The sequence below is a fragment of the Chinchilla lanigera genome, unplaced genomic scaffold (genome assembly GCF_000276665.1).
Source record: "Chinchilla lanigera isolate Chin_1 unplaced genomic scaffold, ChiLan1.0 scaffold00086, whole genome shotgun sequence".
In the NCBI taxonomy this organism is placed as follows: Eukaryota; Metazoa; Chordata; class Mammalia; order Rodentia; family Chinchillidae; genus Chinchilla; species Chinchilla lanigera.
In genome coordinates this window covers 5,172,295-5,190,051 of record NW_004955487.1, presented here as the reverse complement: position 1 = coordinate 5,190,051, position 17,757 = coordinate 5,172,295, and the positions used below count along the sequence as shown (strand labels likewise).

Genomic DNA, 17,757 nt, shown 5'->3' with positions numbered 1-17,757 from the left:
GGGTCCCTCCGTTAGTGCCAGGGCCTCTGGGTTCTCCATGTGCCATGCTGTGGTGTGTGTGTAGAGCCTATGCCCAGCCTGCTCCATGTTTGACATCGCTGGACGACGGTGCTGCCGCCTGGCACAGTGTGCTCGGTAGCACCGTGGAGAACCCCCTGCGCACACTCAGTGCAGGCACATTTTCCCCACAAGTGTTCAGTCCCTGGTTATTTGAATTCGTGGGTGCAGAACCCCCAGAGGAGAGAAGTCTTAGGACTGTTCATGCCAAGATGTTGAGCTATGTCCAGTGTTGACAGGTCTCGGCCACAGGCCGGGCTGCCTGCAGGTATGGGAGCGGAGGCCACTAAGGGGCTTTCTGACCTCACCTGGTTCCTGTCAGTGCCCGTCACTTTGAGTGTCACACCTCCTTTTATTGAGCTGCCTTGTGACCATAATCTCTTGCTCTCTTGCATTGCATAGCACATTGCAGTTTTCCTCTGCTTGACCCCTGGTGGGTAGTAGACTTTTCCTGTCTCTTTGTCCTCCTCTCCCACGATGTCCGGCATGGTATGTCCTGTGATTCTCAAATTTCCTCCGTCGGCAGGTCTGTGCGGGCCGATGTGTGCTGGGTAAGGGACACTCCGCAGGTGGAAAGGATTCTGGGGCGCTCTGGTCCAGCGGTAGCCGCCAGCTGTATGTGGCCGTGCACAGTTGAAACACTGGCCAGAGACCAGGACCTGGAGTGTAGCTTCCATTTTATTTAAATTGAGTAGCGCATGCTTGTGTTCGGAGGTGGAAGTAGGCATTCACTGTCAAAGGACCTCGCTAGGAGGATGGACGTGTGCTAAAGCTGATTTGTAGTGTTCTCTGCTGCTAAAGTTGCTGGTGATCACCCACATGTACCCCTGAACCACTGCAGGGACGAGGCAAGCTCTGCAAGCTGCAGGCGGGACCTGGTGCGCTTTGAGGGCGGCGTGGAGCCCGTGCGGTAGCTGGCCCTTGTGGGAGCTGGCGCCAGCACGTGCATTTGTGCCATTCTGCCTCCTGTGCGCAGGGACATCTTGCCGTATTGTAGCATAAGTGTGTGACCAGAATGAATTGGTGATTGCTGTGTTGGATGCGGCCTGTGCTGCCGGGTGCTCTTGCTTCTCATTCTTGGGACAGGTCAGCATGTGGGGGAAGGCCGCAGCCTGGGGGTGCTGCGCTTTGCTGCCCTTTTGGGTCACATATTCTTCCTAGTGGAAGTCTTCAGTGGGCTGTAAAGGCCCGTTGGGTCTTGCTGATCCTCGAGGCCAGCAGAGCTGGTTTTCTATGGAGGTGCTGGGCTTTCGCAGTGAAGAAGTTTTCCACCAGGTGGACTGGCAGAGCTGTTGAGGGGTGGGAGTGAGGGTGGAATGGGTGACTGTAATGGAAGGAACACAGTGTTGAGGGTTTGTCATCCCCAAGGTAGGTTGCGGAAGGAACAGGAGGATGTGTGTAAGGATGCAAGCAGAAGGGGAGGTGTGAGGGGAGGGAAGGAAGAGCGCCTGTCTGTTGACCGGATCTCCCGTGCTCAGAAGCGTGCGGTGGCACTGAGTAAGTGCCCCCGGAGTCCACCTGCCGAGGCCAGACTGGGGAAGGTGGACCCTTCCATGTCTTTACTGGGAAGAAGCAGACCGGAAACTTCTGGCCAAGGCCAGCGTGCATGTGTGTGTAGCGTGAGGCCTGTGTAAAAGGGGTCCCTGTGCTGGGAGCAGCCACGTCCTCTGCTCTCAGTGCCACTGCACTGTCGCCTGGGCCAGGGAGATCCTGCCCCAAGAGAAGATGGCTCTGCCTTCCCTGGTCTCGTCCCCTTTGCTGACAATGTGGGTGGTCTGGAAAAGGGATGCAGCTGGAGAGCGGCTGAGGTCAGAAGGCCGTTCCGACCCTGCATTGGGAAGCTGGGGCCACAGTCACTATTGAAAAAACCTAGTGAACTCAGAGTGCCATAGACCTATGGGAACATTTAGTGACAATTTGGGATTTAAATGGGCTGCAAGTAATATGGTGCCTCTCGCTGAGCTTTGACACTTAAAATGTGCATCGTGTATGAGCCAGCGAGCAGGGTGCGGTGCACCTTCTGCCTGCGATCCCGAACTCAGGGGCGGCTGCTCGAGGGTCACAAGTTCAAGCCCAACCCCTGTGACTTAGCAACTCGGTGAGAGCCTGTCTCAGAATGAGCGGATGGGAATGAATGAAGGATGGGGATGGAGGGGCTCAGGCCCCAGAGCCCCACACATGCCGGGGCAGCCGGAAGAGCCACTGGTGTTCCTGGGCTGTCCTGTGCAGCAGGCGGCAGGCAGGCGGACCTGAGTCTGGGGTGTTGTGGGTGCTCTGTGCTCTAGACGGCCCATCCCAGCAGAGAAGTTGTGCTCCCAGTACCGGCGCCACTTGTCTCCTTCCTTGGGGTCACAGCAGCTGGTTAATGTCCTGCAGAGAGGTCCTTGATTCCGTATTGGTGGCCTTTGCTGGTGACATGGCCACCCTGATGCAGCTGTTGGTGGCTTTTACATTAGAAACTGGGCCTAAGCCAGAGGTGCAGCATATGTGGGAGTAAATAGTGCCTTCTGAGGCTCATGGCCTTTTTCTCTCCAGATGTTTTCTAACTGTAGTAAGCAGTCCATCTACAAGACCATCGAGAGCAAGGCCCAGGAGTGCTTCCAGGAGCGCAGCAACAAGGTGTGCGGCAACTCCCGGGTGGACGCAGGGGAGGAGTGTGACCCTGGAATCATGTACCTCAACAACGACAGCTGCTGCAACAGTGACTGCACGCTGAAGCCAGGTGTGCAGTGCAGGTGAGCACAGCCCAAGAGTGGGCAGGGCTGGCTTCACAGGTGTCAGGTAGCACAAGCGTGCATGTGCCATCTGGAAATCAGTTGGCATTATATATAAGCCACTTGGGCCTGGCGTCGGCCCCAGTGGTGCCTGTCTTGGTGGGGTGCTTGTTCAGCATGTGCCTACCCTAGTTCAGTCCCCATGAAGGTCCCTGACCTTGCGCCTTACCTGACTTGGTGTCCACACAGTTGAAAGAATCCTCCTTAAAGGAAATAGACATGAAAGACAAGTAAGGTGACTTTACAAGGCCGCCGACACAGGAGGATCATTGTGAGCTCAAGGCCAGCCTGAACAGACCCTGTCTCAAAAATAGATAGATAGACAGACAGACAGACAGACAGACAGACGCCTCCTTTACAAGAGCAGTCCTGGGCCGCGATGGTGGCTGTGATATGCATCTCTGCGTTGGAACTGTGCTGCAGAGTGGGCAGAGGAAGGTGACAGGCTGGGCGGTGCCTTCATGTGTGCATCCACACCCCACACGCAGCGCTCTCAGGAGGGCAGCGGTGGAGACAGCTTCACAGCGTAGAGCAGCACTGCTTCCTGCCCTTTCGCTGTCTGCCTGGCAGGCCCCTGCTGGCTTTCTGCCTCCCTTCCTTTCATTTTTTGGGTTTTTTAAAAAAATACTAGTACGTAATTGTCATACAGTGGCACCTTGGTTCATGAGTGTTTCTTTTTGGCAAACAATTCAGTTCACAAACAGAAGCATTTGGCAAAGTTGTTTTTGCTTGAGAACTCTGCGCCAGGAGACAGGCAGGACTGCGGCCATTTTTCCTCATGGGCGCAGCGTGGCCTGTCCTCTAGACAGCAGGACAGACGACACCGGGAGCTGTGCACCGTGCTCGCCTACAGTCGGGTACTCGCCTGCAGCCGGGTACTCGCATCCGTGCAGAACGCATCTTCCTTCTCCTGTCCCCCCACCCCCGCTTACAGAAGATTTGTTTCCATTCTGTTTCCGAAATCCTTTTCCCTCTTCCTTGTTCCCTTCCCATTTGAACAAGCTCTTCCTGCTTCCCAGCATCTTACCTCCATTTTGCTCCTTGTTTACCCTCAGAGTTTTTCACACAAGAGAAACAAGGTGATACTTACACTTGTGTGTCTTATTCCACTTAAAATAATAGTCTTGAGGTGAGTCAGTTTACATTTATTTTAGTTTTTTGCAGACAGTGCCTCACCATGTAATACGGCTGGCCTCGAACTCACTGTGTAGCCCAGGCTGGCCTTAAACTCAGCAGTCCTCCTGCTTCAGCCTTCCAAGTGCTGGGATTTCAGGGGTTTGCCATGATGCCTGGCTATTTTCCCCTTTTAAATAATGCAAACCAAGGATGCCATGATTCCGTGAAGATGACCACGTGTATAGTGTGAGCTGGGTGTCTCCTCCTCCACATTAGGAAGAGGCAGATGCAGCCGTGGCTGTCTGAAGCTGTGGCCCTGGCGACACAGCCGGGGTCCCATGTGATTGTCAGGTCTCTGTAACGTGCCCGGGTGTGGCGTGACGCTGTCCTTTTATGATGAACTGTCCATGTCTGCACCTCCACAGTGACAGAAACAGTCCGTGCTGTAAGAACTGCCAGTTCGAGACGGCCCAGAAGCGGTGCCAAGAAGCCATCAACGCGACCTGCAAGGGTGTGTCCTACTGCACAGGTACAGCTTGCTGCTGCTTGGTGCCACTCTGGGGAAAAGAGGGTTCTAGTTAGGAGAGGGTGTGCTTCACTCAGACAAGCCGGGAGTGCACGGCCCTGGGCTGCTGATGGTCTCCACCCTCAGGGAACAGCAGCGAGTGCCCCCCACCCGGCAACGCGGAGGATGACACAGTGTGCTTGGATCTGGGCAAGTGCAAGGACGGGAAGTGCATCCCGTTCTGCGAGCGTGAGCAGCAGCTGGAGTCCTGCGCGTGCAACGGTGAGGACCGTGCCGGGCGAGTGCGCACTGGGGTGACCTGCAGCCCCGCGCCAGGCTTGGTCTGAGGCTGGGGACCGGTGGGCCTCGCCCTGCTGCACACAGGGCCCGGCAGGAGCAGCGGTGCAGGAGCCCCATGATGCACAGGCGGAGAGCCCACCTGGCCCTGTTTGTCTCCTTCAGGCCTCAGGACTGCGGGGTGCACATGAATGAAGGACGGGCCTGGTGCTCCGGTCCCTGGGCTGGGAGGCAGGGGACTGAGATGGGGGATAGGTCTGGGGGCCACTGGGCTCACACGAGGGAGCACACCTAGTCGCTGTGGAGTGACTGCTGAGTGTGTGACCTAGGCTCCCAGGCCCCTGAAGAACAAGGTCTGAGATGATAACTTCCCAGACTCACCCGATAAAGGAGTAATCTGCCTGGCTCCAGCCTGAGGACAGATAGGCCTGGTCTCCAGTGTCTCTGCCAGCTCCACGGGCGCCACCCCAGCCAGGCCGGGGACAGGGAGCAGCAGGCTTACAGTGGCGCTGGGCTGGTGGGCCGCGTCAGTGTGGAGCCCTGTGGCGGGGGGGGCGGGGGGGGGCGGTCTGAGCCAAGGGTAAAGCTTTGGCTGTTCACCTGTCACTGAGACCTTTCTGAGCACTCTTGTCTTGACCTCATGGGCCCTGGGACCCCAGGGGTCACGGAGTAGGAGCACCATGTACCCCTCAGCTCACTTTGGCAGTGTGGGTTCTGGGTTTGTGCACTATGGGAGACAGAGCCCAGGCCCCTGTGTAACGAGGCAGCTGCGTCCCCACAGCTGAGACAGTGCTCCGACAGTGTGAGCTTTTTGAACTGAAGCCAGAAGCTTGCGAGCGGGGTCAGTGAGATGAGAGGGCCAGTGTGCAGTAGGGGACTGCAGCGTCAGGCTGTGCCCCGTCCCTTTCAGAAACCGACAACTCGTGCAAGGTGTGCTGCAGGGACCTTTCCGGCCGCTGTGTGCCCTACGTTGATGCTGAGCAGAAGAACTTGTTTCTGAGGAAAGGGAAGCCGTGCACAGTGGGCTTCTGTGACGTGAACGTGAGTGCCGGTGCAGAATGGCTGGGTCATGCAGGCGAAAGCGACCTGCTCTGTGCTTTTATTGGGGTTGGAGTGTGGGGCTGCTGCAGGGCAGGTGGCCAGGGCTGTAAGGCCACTGGAGCTCTGGGACGTGGCAGAGCTGCTGGCGAGGCCCCACAGTGGGTCCCAGTCCTTTGAGTTGTTCTGGGAGTGACATAGAAGCAGGTACTGCCTTGGACAGATCGCAGTCTGGACGCGTCTGAGTCAGACCCCGGCTCCTAGGACAGGCTCCTGTGCCTGAGGACGAGCGAGGCTTCACACGGGCTGCTCGGGGTGTCAGGCTGTGTCCTCCCCTGCCCACTGTGTGTGGGTGACGCGTATAGGAAAGTCCACTCACGGAGGGCTGACGGGAGGCATCGCAGACGGCCACCCGGTGTTGCAGTGCTCTTCTGTGCCCGTTCTGTTCAATAGCGCGGCTTCTGAGTGCATTTTCTTCCATTCTGCTGTTTTCAGGGCAAATGTGAGAAACGGGTCCAGGACGTGATTGAGCGGTTCTGGGACTTCATTGACCAGCTGAGCATCAATACCTTTGGTAAGTGCTTCCCACGTGGGCCGCTGGGAACTGAGCTTTGCTGGCCGACATAGGGAAGTGGCGAGGGCCTGTGTGCTCGGCCGCAGGAGACAGTGCTGGGGCCGCTTCCTCTGAGAACCAGCTTTGCAGGCTGGGTAAAAGTGCTGCTTGAAGGCCTGCCGTTCAGCTTGAAGGCATGAATTTTAGGAGGGAAAGAAATAGTCAAATGAGCATGGTTCTATAGACCATTAGTCTGAATCTTGTTCAGTGGAAAAATTATTTAAAAGTGAGGCTAAGATTTTGCAGAAGTAAGATCTAGTCTATTCAAGAGCCCATCATTCACAGAGCTCAGTCACAAAAGTACTGCTATCCAGGTAATGGGACCGTCATTTCCTTAAGTAGCTGTTGCTGCAGTAGCTTTCTTGGCGGGTGGGCATGGGCAGTCACTTCAGGAAGGGGAGTGGGCTTGGGGACCGCAGTCTGCCCCCTCCAAGGCCCCAGGGTGCTGGGCGGGGGCAGGTGTTCGCTGTACCCACCAGTGCGGGTGGGTGGAAGCTTCGAGGAGCTTTGAGGAGCACCTCGCTGTACCCGCCCCGCGCACTTGCTTGGGGCGCTCACTGTTTGGCACTGCCCACAGGCAAGTTCTTAGCAGACAACATCGTGGGGTCTGTCCTGGTTTTCTCCTTGCTGTTCTGGATTCCCTTCAGCATTCTGGTCCATTGTGTGGTAAGTCCACGCCTCTACACATTCTAACCTTTGATTACCACTGCAGGCAGCCCTGGCCCTGCAGTCTCTGGAAAAGATACAGCCTGCCCCATGACAAGGGCAGTGTGTTGACAGTGACACTGTTTGGTGTTAGCCCTGGCAGTGCAGCTGAGGGTGTCTGGTGGGGTCTTGAATGAGTCCTTAGGAAGTTCATTCCTGTAAGGACAGGAGACTGTTTTGCTTGGTGTGAGTGGCGTCTCAAGAGCACTTGAAGTTAGTGACTGCAGGGCTGGCCCCGCCCACCACACGGCCTCTCGGCATACTCCGCAGGCTGTGCCACTCCTTCCTCCTCCCCCAAGACAGGCGAGGAACTGGGAGTCGCGCTGGGCTTCGTCTCATGCACTGCAGGCATGTTGTGAATTTGAGCCCCCGCCCCCCCGTGGCACCGATCACGTGGGATTGGGGTGCAACTGCAGCTGTCAGAAGCTCCTCCAGCATGGCCATTCAGGGACCTTGGACACATTTCCTTCCCAGTGGATGTGGAGGACAGTGACACCCAGGCAGTAAGCCCAGGCCCAGTTCTAGCTTCTGCCTTGCCTGCTGCCACCTGACGGACATCAGCCACAGTTAGATGCGCAGGGACTAAGACTGCCCTCCCTCCAGCAGTTGGGTTTCCGGGAAAGCTGAGCTGTGTGGGATCCTGGTGGGGTAGTTGGAGCTGGGGGCAAGGACACAGCACTGCCCCTGAAGCTCCTGCCAGTAGCGTCTTGGTGCCCAGCCTTACTGTGGCCCACATGAGGAGAGGCCCTCTGCCTGCCCACCTCTGCATGTGGATGCCAGCTGAATGCAGTGGACCCTTAGCCTGGGGCACTCTGTCACCTCTGGTCCTTTTTCTTTGTGGGAGCGCCTGCACCAAGCTGCACCCCAGTACCTGGGCGTTGAGTCATCACCTGGGCTTGGGCTTGGGCAGTGCACTCTTGTGCGGAGTGTGTGCAGAACAAGCTGACCTCTCCCGTCATTTCCTGCAGGATAAGAAGCTGGATAAGCAGTATGAGTCTCTGTCCCTGTTTCACCCCAGCGTGAGTACACCTTGAGTCCCTCTTCGCCAGGCCTTTCCTCGGAGACCCAGTGGGAACCCAGCCGAGCCTAGGCTCGTGGGCCCTGTGGGGCACAGAGCTCCCGTCAGCCAGCTGGGAGCAGATTCCCACAGCACTTCTGAGATCTTCACCATCACAGAGCTTGCTCAGTTTGAGCTCCTGTGGGTCCCGGCCCACTTCTGGGTTGCACGGGCTGCGCTCCCGCTTGGCTCAGCGTGGGGCTGCTTGAGGGGTGAGACTGGAGCTCAGGGATCTCAGCTCCATCTTCCTTTGTCTCTGCCCTCACAGAACGTGGAAATGCTGAGCAGCATGGATTCAGCGTCCGTGCGCATCGTCAAGCCCTTCCCTGCGCCGCAGACCCCGGGCCGCCTGCAGCTACTGCCACCAGGCCCTGCAGTGCCGCCGGTGTCTGCAGCCCCAAAGCTGGAGCACCAGAGGATGGACACCATCCAGGAAGACCCTAGCACAGACTCGCACGCCGACGAGGATGCCCCAGACAAGGACCCCTTCCCCACGGGCAGCACAGCCGCCAAGTCCTTTGAGGACCTCACAGACCACCCAGCCACCCGGAGCGAGAAGGCCGCGTCGTTCAGGCTGCAGCGGCAGAGCCGCGTGGACAGCAAAGAGACGGAGTGCTAGTGCCGGTCCAGCTGCTGAGCTGTGCTTCACAGCTGACCTGAAAGCACAGCACCCACCTTGGCAGGGCTACGCGGGCAGGATGCAGCTCACGATGCAGCCACGCCGTCACTCCTGTTGCTTTGAAGAGGTGAGGGGCTCTGGCTTGCGCAGGGCCGTCAGGTTCTTTTCAGCAAGCTGTGGCGCGGAGAATGCAGGTCAGGGTCAGCACATGCGGTTTAGTAAACGTGACCCTTCTACTGATGACAGCACCGGGCGATACTTGTGATCGTGGGCATTTAGCAGTTATCCTGGAGGACAACTGGAACTTTGTCTTCAAGGAGAGGAAAAGAGATAAACCTGGTGATTCATTACCACCGCACTGGTGTTACCCGGAGCTTTGCGGCAGCCCGGAAGCCAGTCCTGTCTGGAGTTCGGATCTGGCCTGTGGGACACACACGCTTGCCGACCCCAGCTTGCTGGCCAGTTCCGCCTACTCTGGGCCTGTTCACCTAGCTGTCCCCTGCTCTTCCACTTTTTATGTTTTGAGCTCTGGTCTCGCTGTGTCACCCAGACTGGCTCCCACATAGCTGGGATTGCACTCCGCCTCCTGCTCCTGGATCTGGTACCACAAACAAACGGATCCAGAGTGAACGAGTGGCTGTGAGCCAAAGGCGACGTCAGCCCCTCTGGTCTCCGTGACTCTTGCCCAGAGGCTCTCTGAGCCACACTGGAGGAGCAGCAGTTGCAGCTGCGCTGAGTCCCAGCGGTGCTAAGAGCTTTTTTCCCAAGCCCTGCAGTGTGCTGCCCCCCCAGGGAGTTCCACAGAGACAAGGCGGGCCTGTGACGCGCGCCTTTCTCTGGAGACCCTTTGTTACACAGACATCGTTACACTAATAACTTGGACCTTGCGGCCCTTTGCTTTCCTGTCTAGACACGGTGTTCTTGTATTTCAGTTACTCCAAGGCGAGTGGGGCAGGTGTATGTGTGACAGGTCTCAGCAGAACGGAAGGAAACCAGTTTTTATAAAATTGTAACTTTTTAAAAAAAGAAATTGTCTTTACCTTTTTTGTCATTTCCAGATTAGCTGGCTGCTTGGGGTGTTCTATAGCTCTGGTACTATCAGTCAGTCAACCCAACTCTCACAGAAGAATGCACCAAGTACCAGGCTGCTCTGAGCAAGCCCAGAGCCTTTATTAATAGGGATGGGAATGTCAAGTGTGGGTTTCTTTTGGGGTACCGGGAACCGAACTCAGGACCTCACACTGCCAGGCAGGGCTGCGCCACTGACCACAGCCCAGCCCGTCAAGTGGTTTTGATGCAGGACCGGAGGTGAAGGCTCAGCGCGAGGAGAGCGCCCTGTCCATCTCCTCAGCTTGCGCCCCAGCAGGCGGGCAGCCCGCGGATGGAGCAGTGGGCACGCGGCCTCCCTCTCCCTGTCCCAGCAGGCTCCACTCGGGGTCTGCAACGGCCACGTCCTTCCAGTCGGGGAGCAGCAGGGGCAGGGCCGACACCTTCTTCTCCACCAGGGGCCACAGGTGTGAGAACATGAAGTCGCTTCCCTTTGGTGACAGGTGGAGACCGTCTGACAGGTAGGTGGAGAAGTCCTGGGAGGGCCGGGGTACAGCAGGGGGAGCTGTTTGTTTGCTGGACGGGAGAGGAAACCCAGGACCCCCATGCCGAGCCCCAACCCAGGCCTTTAGTTTCCATGTAAAACTAAATGAAACTGTAAATGTAAGTCACTCAATTGCCAAGGCTCCTGCCTCAGTGCTGGAGCACTGCCTCCCACAGTGCTGGAATCACAGACAAGTCCACCTCATCCAGCTGGCCTGTGGTTTTTCTAAATGCTAATGCCCCAGCACGGCCCCTCAGCAGAAGGCTCAGGCCCCGGACTTGGGCGTGTGGCCAGGGAGTGGGGAGGCGCCTGTCGATCTACTCTGGGGTGGGTTCTGGGTCCTCGACAGCCGAGACCAAGGCCAGACAGCGGCACAGCACTTGGGGTGTCACACATTGGGGCGGGGCCTGTGTGTCGAGGCAGGGAGCTGGCTGGGGACAGTCCCGGAGGGCTGCTGCTCAGGCAGGGACAGTGGCCCAGGCTGTGCTCCTCCCTCGGCCCCAAAGAGCAGGAGCTGCGGCTGTGCCAGACCCTCTTTCCCCATGCGCTGCCTGCCTGCCTCTGGGGCTTGCAGGGCCCGAGGACAGAGCCTTCACCCGTGAGCACAGCGGAAGCGAGCACTGGGCGCTGCCTGACCGTACTTGCCCTGACCTGACCTCTGGCCGCCTGTCTAGTCAGCAGGATGGGACTTTTGGGGAGCCACCGCGCATGAGCACTTCGCACTCCCACACCTGCGCCGTCCCTGTACCCCGCTTACGCCCCTGGGGATGTGACCTGAATGCTGCTGCTGCACATGAATCTTGGGCGACCTAACCATCCCGCCAGCGACACCACGTGCCACCTGACCCCAGGCCTCCCCCATACCGCGAATACAAAAGCTGCTTCCCTTGCCCTCCTTGCTAGGAGCCTGCTCGGCCTGGCCCTCCTGTGACCCGCACCCGAGTTACCCTACCTGGTTGTCCTCCTGCATCGAAGTCCACAGGTCGAGGACCTCAGTCCCGTAGTCGCGGGCCACCTGTGCACACGCCCTGGCATATTCACCAGCCACCGAGTTTCGGCGGTTCAGCCTGTGACCTGTGGGCACGAGAGCAGATGGCGATGGTGAAGCGAGGCCCTGGGCAGTGCCTGATGTTCCCCTGTGCTGGCCCGGCTGGGGTGTGGGCAGTGATGCGTGTCACAGGCTGTGTGGGGGCGCAGCTCGGGGTGGGGGCTGAGCGGCTGTGGCAGAGGCCGGAGGCACAGGGCGGGGCCCGAGGGACGGCGGCGAGCCCAGGCAGACGCTGGGGACGGCTGACCTCAAGGGCTGTTGTCTGGAGCTGGGGGACTGAGGGTGCTGGCTCCAGTGTGATGAATTGGCCTGCTGTGTGGTGGCGCTGGGCAGTGACATTAAAGAGAGTGGGCAGCCTGGGATATGGTGACGTGGCCCAGGCCGCAGGTCAGACGGCAAAGAAACGTCCCTGGCCGTGACAGCAACCCATGTTGCCGAGGCCAGTAACTCATCCAGAGTCACCCGCCCCGAGCTCACAGCTCGGGAAGGCGCCGGGCGCCTCCAGCCAACACAAGGGTGACACAGCGCACAGCGCGTTTGCGCGGAACAGGTGACAGACAGCGGCGCGGACAGAGGCAGCGGAGGGGCCAGGAGAGAGAATGGGAGCGCAGCGGTCACTCCCCAGCCAGCAGGCACCGACAGTTCCCAGGGGTGCTGCTGGCCCCTTGGGCCCTGCCGACTGCAAAGCTCAGCACACAGCCCTGGCCAAGGCCTGACAAGTCCCTTTGTTTCTGTTCCGTTTTGGAGACAGGGTCTCCGATGTAGGCTGGCCAGAAAGGTGGCCGAGGTGGCCCGCGTGGTGGTGGGAATGCCATTACACCCCCGCCCAGGTCAAGTCCCTTTTCTGGTCAGACCTACCAGAGGCTGTGAGAGCCCGGGCTGAAGCCCCAGGGACCCTAGGCCGCCTGGGGCCCATGGGCCCCGCTGTGCCCAGGGTGTCACTCACCCTGCGCCAGGCACTGCTGCTCCCAGGCGGCCTCACACAATGGGGGCGGGGTGACGAGGACCACGCGGCTTTCTGCGACGCCCACAGAGCGCAAGTAGCGCACCATGCTGCTCAGGTTGGCCTCGAACTCCTCCAGGGGCACGTGCTGCTGGGGGTTCTCATCTGCCGGGAACACGGGTGTCACAGGCTGCACGTGTCTGTCCCTGGAACACTGAGGGCCACCGACACAGGGCCTTGCCCTCTGTTAAATCCTTCGGCCTGACCCTGCCCTCCCCCTGGCTGCCAAGATTCCTGTCTGGGCTGTCCCACTGGAGAGGTGAAGTCGGCTGACGGGGTAACCCCACCACTCGCAAGGCCGAGGCAGGAGGACTGCGAGTTTGGGCCCCGCCTGGGCAGTCCGCCAAGATCGAGTCTCAGAATTCTGAAGCAAAATGAGACAGGAGGACCACTGTGCGTTCGAGGCCAGCTGGGCTTCATATTCATAGCGTGTTCAGCCCAGCGTGATCTCCACAGCGAGACCTTGTGTCAAAACAAAACCCAAGAAAAGGGCCGGGGATGGACCTCAGCGGCACAGCATCTGCCTGGCAAGCTCAGGGTCCTGAGTTTGAGCCCCATTAACAGAAAAAAGTACAAAATAGAACCCACAACTGAGGTCTGCATGCTGGCAGCTGTGAAAATGAGCCAAGTGTGTGAGCTGCCCTCCATGCCGTGCCCCACCGGCTTCACTTGCCGCGGCCAGGCCCGGGCCAGGGGCTTCCTGGGGACCCCGGCTCTGCCGCCAGTGATGGAAGAGCTCCCTCCCGCCAAGAGCTGGCTGGGGGTACAGCGTAGGGCTGCTTGCCAATTCAGTCAAGTGAAATTTCTAGTTTTCTCCACATTTGTAAAAGCATCAGCTGTTCAGTTCTTCCCTTGAAGTCGCTGTTTGTGTCTTCTGCCTATTCTTCTACTGGAGCTAATTTTTTAAAATTTTTCTCCACACTAAAATGATGTCCCTTTTTTGGTCACGTTTCAAGTATTTTCCTTAATCAGCCATTTTCTTTGTTTTGCTTTTGATTTTTGAGACTGAGTCTCTGTAGTCCAGGCTGGCTTTGAACTTGAGGCGATCCTGCCTGAGCCTGCTGGGTGGTAGGATTACAGGTATGCACCACTATGCCCAGCCTTTTATTTTTTTTTTGCCTGCCTTTTTGTAGGTTTTTCACACAAGTTTTTCTGTTGTGCTGGGACTTGAACTTAACCACCAGGCTACACTGCCAGCCCCAGTATAGTGTATTTTAACTGATTTTTTTCTTTTTGAGACAGGGTTTCACTATTGAGTTCAGGCTGACCTTCAACTCACTTTGTAGTCCAGGCTGGCCTTGAACTTGCAGCAATCCTCCTGTCTCAGCCTCCTGACTGCAGCACTTACAGGCGTGCACCACATCTGGCTTATTTTAACTATTACATAAACCAGTTTTTCCTTTGCATCTTCCTACACTGCTTTTAAGTTCAGAAAAGTATCTGTCCTTGCCCTGTATTTGATAAAACTCACCTCTTTCTGTTTTCTTTCTTATGGTTTTGGGTATAAAATGTAAATTTTTCCATGTGATTAGCTTCACCTCCATACCTACGCTGCATGTTGTTTTCTTACTGGGTGACAGGAGGCCCTGGTCAGGCCATTCACTGCTGCTTTCCCTTCCTGTCCTGCCCCACCTGAGATGGCCCTCAGCGTGCCCAGGCCTAGCAGTCACTCAGGTATGGACACCCACACACACACACCCATACCCCGTTCTGGAAGCTCACTGGCTTTCCACAGCCAAGGCTGATATTCCTCTCATTATCATCCTACAGAGGGCTCAGGAGGAAAGAGGCTGGGCCAGGCCAGGCGGTGCACACTTGTGATGCCAGCACCCTGGGAGGCTGACGCAGGAAGATCAGAGGTCCAAGCCCAGGCTGGACAACTCAGTGAGAGCCTGTCTCTGAATAAAAAGGGGCCAGGGATGTGGCTCAGTGTTAAGGCCTTGAGTTCTGTCCCCAGTACCGCCAAAACCGAGAGAGGCTTGCTCTTCACAGCCAGTGAGCCACAGCCAAGCCGCCCTATATCCACTGACCTCGCCCCGACTCCAGGGGACCAGGTTGGCCAGCGACCTGGGGAAGCAGAGAGGAGTTGGGGCCAAAGCACCCAGGGGGAAGCAGATGCAGGATCCACACCTGCCAGGGCCCAAGGAGAGACTCGGGCTTTCAAGGAGCCCCCGTGAGCTGGAGCTGTGGGGAACAAGACAACGCGCCTCACCTCTCAGGGAGCTGTCATTGGCACCGAAGAAAATTGTCACCACCTCAGGGCTGTCCTCATTCCCCACCAGTCTTGGGAGGATGATTTTGGCCCAACGGGTGTTGTAACCTGAAAATCCACGATTCACCACGTCGCATTTTCTGCAATGAGAAATTGTACGGAATGGAGAGAGCACAGAACTGCTTCCAGCTGTGGTGCTGTCCGGAGGGAGGAGGGCCGGCGCGGCCCATGCACAGCCCTGTCCAGGTGGAGCAGCTGCTTTGCTCTGCTGTTTCCCCGGTACGGGGCCCTTTCAGAATGGAGTCCACAGGCGGTGGGAGTTGATCTGAGCAAGTACAGGAGCTACAAAATCACTGAGAACTACATTGAAACTCGTCGGGTGAGGTGGCACATGGCTGTAATCCTAGCACTCGGGAGGCTGAGGCAGGAGGATAGCCTGAGGTTTGAGGCCAGCCTGGGCTACATAGTGAGTTCCTAAACTGTATAGTGAGACCTTGTTTCAGAAAAAACAAAAAACAAAAAAAACCCCCCAAAACAAAAAAAAAACCAAAATGACACAACTAAGAACCGGAAACAATGGTTTTGTTTAGGGTAAGTAGACAGAATATTTTTGAGATTTTGGGATTTGATTCAATGACTTTCATGTGTTAGTTGTGTTTCATTGTAAACCAGTTCACCAATACAAATATTATTTACAAAACAGACTCAGGATGGAGCCAGGTCAGCCTTGAACTATGTACTAGCCTTGAACTCAGGACCTGCCTGCCTCAGCCTCCCAAGTACTACGATTACAGGCATGCACCACCATGGCCAGAACTTTCCTTTTTAAATCGTTTGGGTATGGTCTACATACTCACACAGTCCCAGCACTCTGGACGGCTGAAGCCGGAGGATCTGGAGTCTGAGGCCAGCCTGGGCTACACAGCAACCTAGTGAGCCCTTGTCTGAACAGTAAGGGGGCCGGGGATGCCGCTCAGGGTACAGTCTGTGCTTGGCAGGTGAGGCCCTGCTCCACTCCAGCCCGCACCCAGCCCAGGTCAGAGCCGCTTCCTAGACAGCAGCATAGGGGGGGAAGCCGCGTGGTCCATTTCTGTGCGTCAGCGCGGGGAGCAGCTGGGAGACAGGCGTGGGCCACGGGACCGGGCAAGACTCGCTGGGGCTGGGACAGGCCTCCTTCCGCACCTCCAAACCTACTAATGCCCACAAGGCGGCCAGGCCGCCACAGCAGGGTCAGCACGGGTGGAGGGGACATCGGAGCCCGCGGCCGCAGACCTCAGCCCGGCCTCGGCGGTGTCGCTACGGGGCAGACTCGTCCTGGTCCTGTGGGGATGGCAATGCCACTACACGATGCCCTCTGTCACCACACCACGTCCTGGTTTCTGCAGGATCGAGCGCGCCATTCTGCCCCAAAGGAATGGGACTTTGACTCTTTCCCGAGGCCGAACTCCGGGCACAAGGTCTCCTTGCCGCTGAACTCCGGGAGAGGCGCGTGGGCGCGGCAGCGGCTGCCACCCGGCGGCTGTGTGGTTCCGGGCCGCGGCCGCGAAGCCCCTTGGCCAGAACCGAGTCCCGCCCTTTCTCCCCAAACGCCGGCCGGCGGGGGCGGCCAGCTCGGGCCAAGTGGAAGCCACGCCGCGTCCTCTCCTTCCCTAACGAGCCGCTGCGCGCCCCGTCAGCCCAGAGCGTCTCACCTGACCAGCCTGTCCGCCAGCGCAGCGCCCCAGCCGCCCTGCTGGAAAGAAAACTGAAGAAGGGCGCCGTCACCTCGGGCCACCGCTCCCCGCCCCAGGGGCTCCGCCTCCCCGACTGCCGGGGACCGCGCAGCTTCTCCCGAGCTCCGGAAATAAACTTTGCCTTCTCCTCAAGCAGGCTGAAAGAGCTCGCGGGGCAGTACAGCGCCCGCCGGGGAGCCCAGCTGCTCGGGCTGAGGCAGGACGATGGCACACTGGAGACCGGCCCGGGCAAGTTTGCAAGACTGTCTCAAGGCAAAGGAGGTCTAGGCACACTGCCTCGGGTGACAGCACCCAAAATCAAATCAAAACGAAAATCCCACTATGTGCATGAGATTAAATTAACTGTTCAGTTAGAAAACGAAGTCGAAGCTGCACCTCTCCACAGCTGAAATAAGGAAAATCACTGCTTTATTAACTGCATAATACAGTGTAAACACTTCTCGATACACTTCACAGGGAACTTGAAAAGCTACTGCTCCTGTTTAAAAATAATGTCGCATATGCAAACACATCTGGTTTAGAATGCTACGCCTGAATGTTACAAAAAGAAAACACGAGGGAAGCAGCTTTATCTTCCTGTACATATTTTTTTCTACTCAAATTGGTGAAAAGATGATCATTTGCTTTTTTGCAGTACTGGGGGTTGACCCCAGGGCCAAATTTTGAGACAGTCTCCCTAAATTGCCCAACCTGGGCTCAAAGTTGAAATCCTCCTGCCTCAGCCTCAGCCCGCTAGGATTACAGGTATGCGCCACCGCACCAGCTTCTACTTGATTCTTGAATGCACTTTATTTTCAAGATCATCCATCATCGCCCAGCTGGTTCAAAGTGTTCTCTGCGTGGAACCGGCTGCCAGAAACTGCAGAGACTGGGGCGGCGTGCAGCGTGCAGGCGACCCCTGCTGGCCAGCGCGGGGCCGGGGCGGCTCGGCCGGGAGGACGCGGCCCGGCACCGACAGTGGGCGGGCGGGGAGAACGCAGCCGCGGGGCTGGGGGAACGGCGGGCGTGGAAGCGCCAGGAGCCCGTGGCCGAGCTTCCGGGTACCTGAGTGATAGAATCGCCGAAGAGCAACACGCGAGGCCACAGTAACCGGCTCCCGCCGGCCGCGCGGACACGCAGCGCCATTCCACCGCTCGAGCTGCCGGCGGACCGGATGTCCGGCCTGGGGGCGGGGCGGAGCACCTGCGCAGTGCCACGCTCCGCCCTGCTGCGGTGCCCCGTCCCTGAAGCAGCGTGACGCATCCCCGGCCGCTTTTGACGCCTGATAAGAATGAAGTCTCTTGGACCCTTTATGTCTGGGCTACTAAGAGGAGCTCGGCCTCTTGTACTCTCCCGGACTCACTAAGAGACCGCTACGGGAAGCCAGATGTGCTGGCACACCTGTAATCC

General features: G+C 57.8%; 2 protein-coding genes across 4 annotated transcripts in view; one reads left to right on the top strand and one right to left on the bottom strand.

The window, feature by feature from the left end:
* Positions 1-9,811, top strand: part of Adam17 (ADAM metallopeptidase domain 17) — a 38,058-nt gene extending 28,247 nt beyond the window's left edge. For all 3 annotated transcript variants that reach the window (XM_013504340.1, XM_005404397.2, XM_013504341.1), the window contains 8 exons: positions 2,593-2,792; positions 4,373-4,476; positions 4,600-4,734; positions 5,660-5,790; positions 6,283-6,361; positions 6,978-7,066; positions 8,074-8,124; positions 8,431-9,811. In XM_013504340.1, the coding sequence (XP_013359794.1) occupies positions 2,593-2,792; positions 4,373-4,476; positions 4,600-4,734; positions 5,660-5,790; positions 6,283-6,361; positions 6,978-7,066; positions 8,074-8,124; positions 8,431-8,781 (1,140 nt within the window). In that variant the 3' untranslated portion in view covers positions 8,782-9,811. The remainder of the gene's footprint in view (positions 1-2,592; positions 2,793-4,372; positions 4,477-4,599; positions 4,735-5,659; positions 5,791-6,282; positions 6,362-6,977; positions 7,067-8,073; positions 8,125-8,430) is intronic.
* Positions 9,812-9,919: 108 nt separating this feature from the next.
* Positions 9,920-17,547, bottom strand: Iah1 (isoamyl acetate-hydrolyzing esterase 1 homolog). Its single transcript, XM_005404396.2, has 6 exons — positions 17,413-17,547; positions 16,327-16,379; positions 14,636-14,775; positions 12,367-12,528; positions 11,325-11,446; positions 9,920-10,364 (listed from the first exon to the last, which is right to left on the bottom strand). The coding sequence occupies exons 1-6, from the start codon at positions 17,491-17,493 to the stop codon at positions 10,098-10,100; spliced, it is 825 nt and encodes a 274-aa protein (XP_005404453.2). The 5' UTR covers positions 17,494-17,547; the 3' UTR covers positions 9,920-10,097.
* Positions 17,548-17,757: the final 210 nt, after the last annotated feature.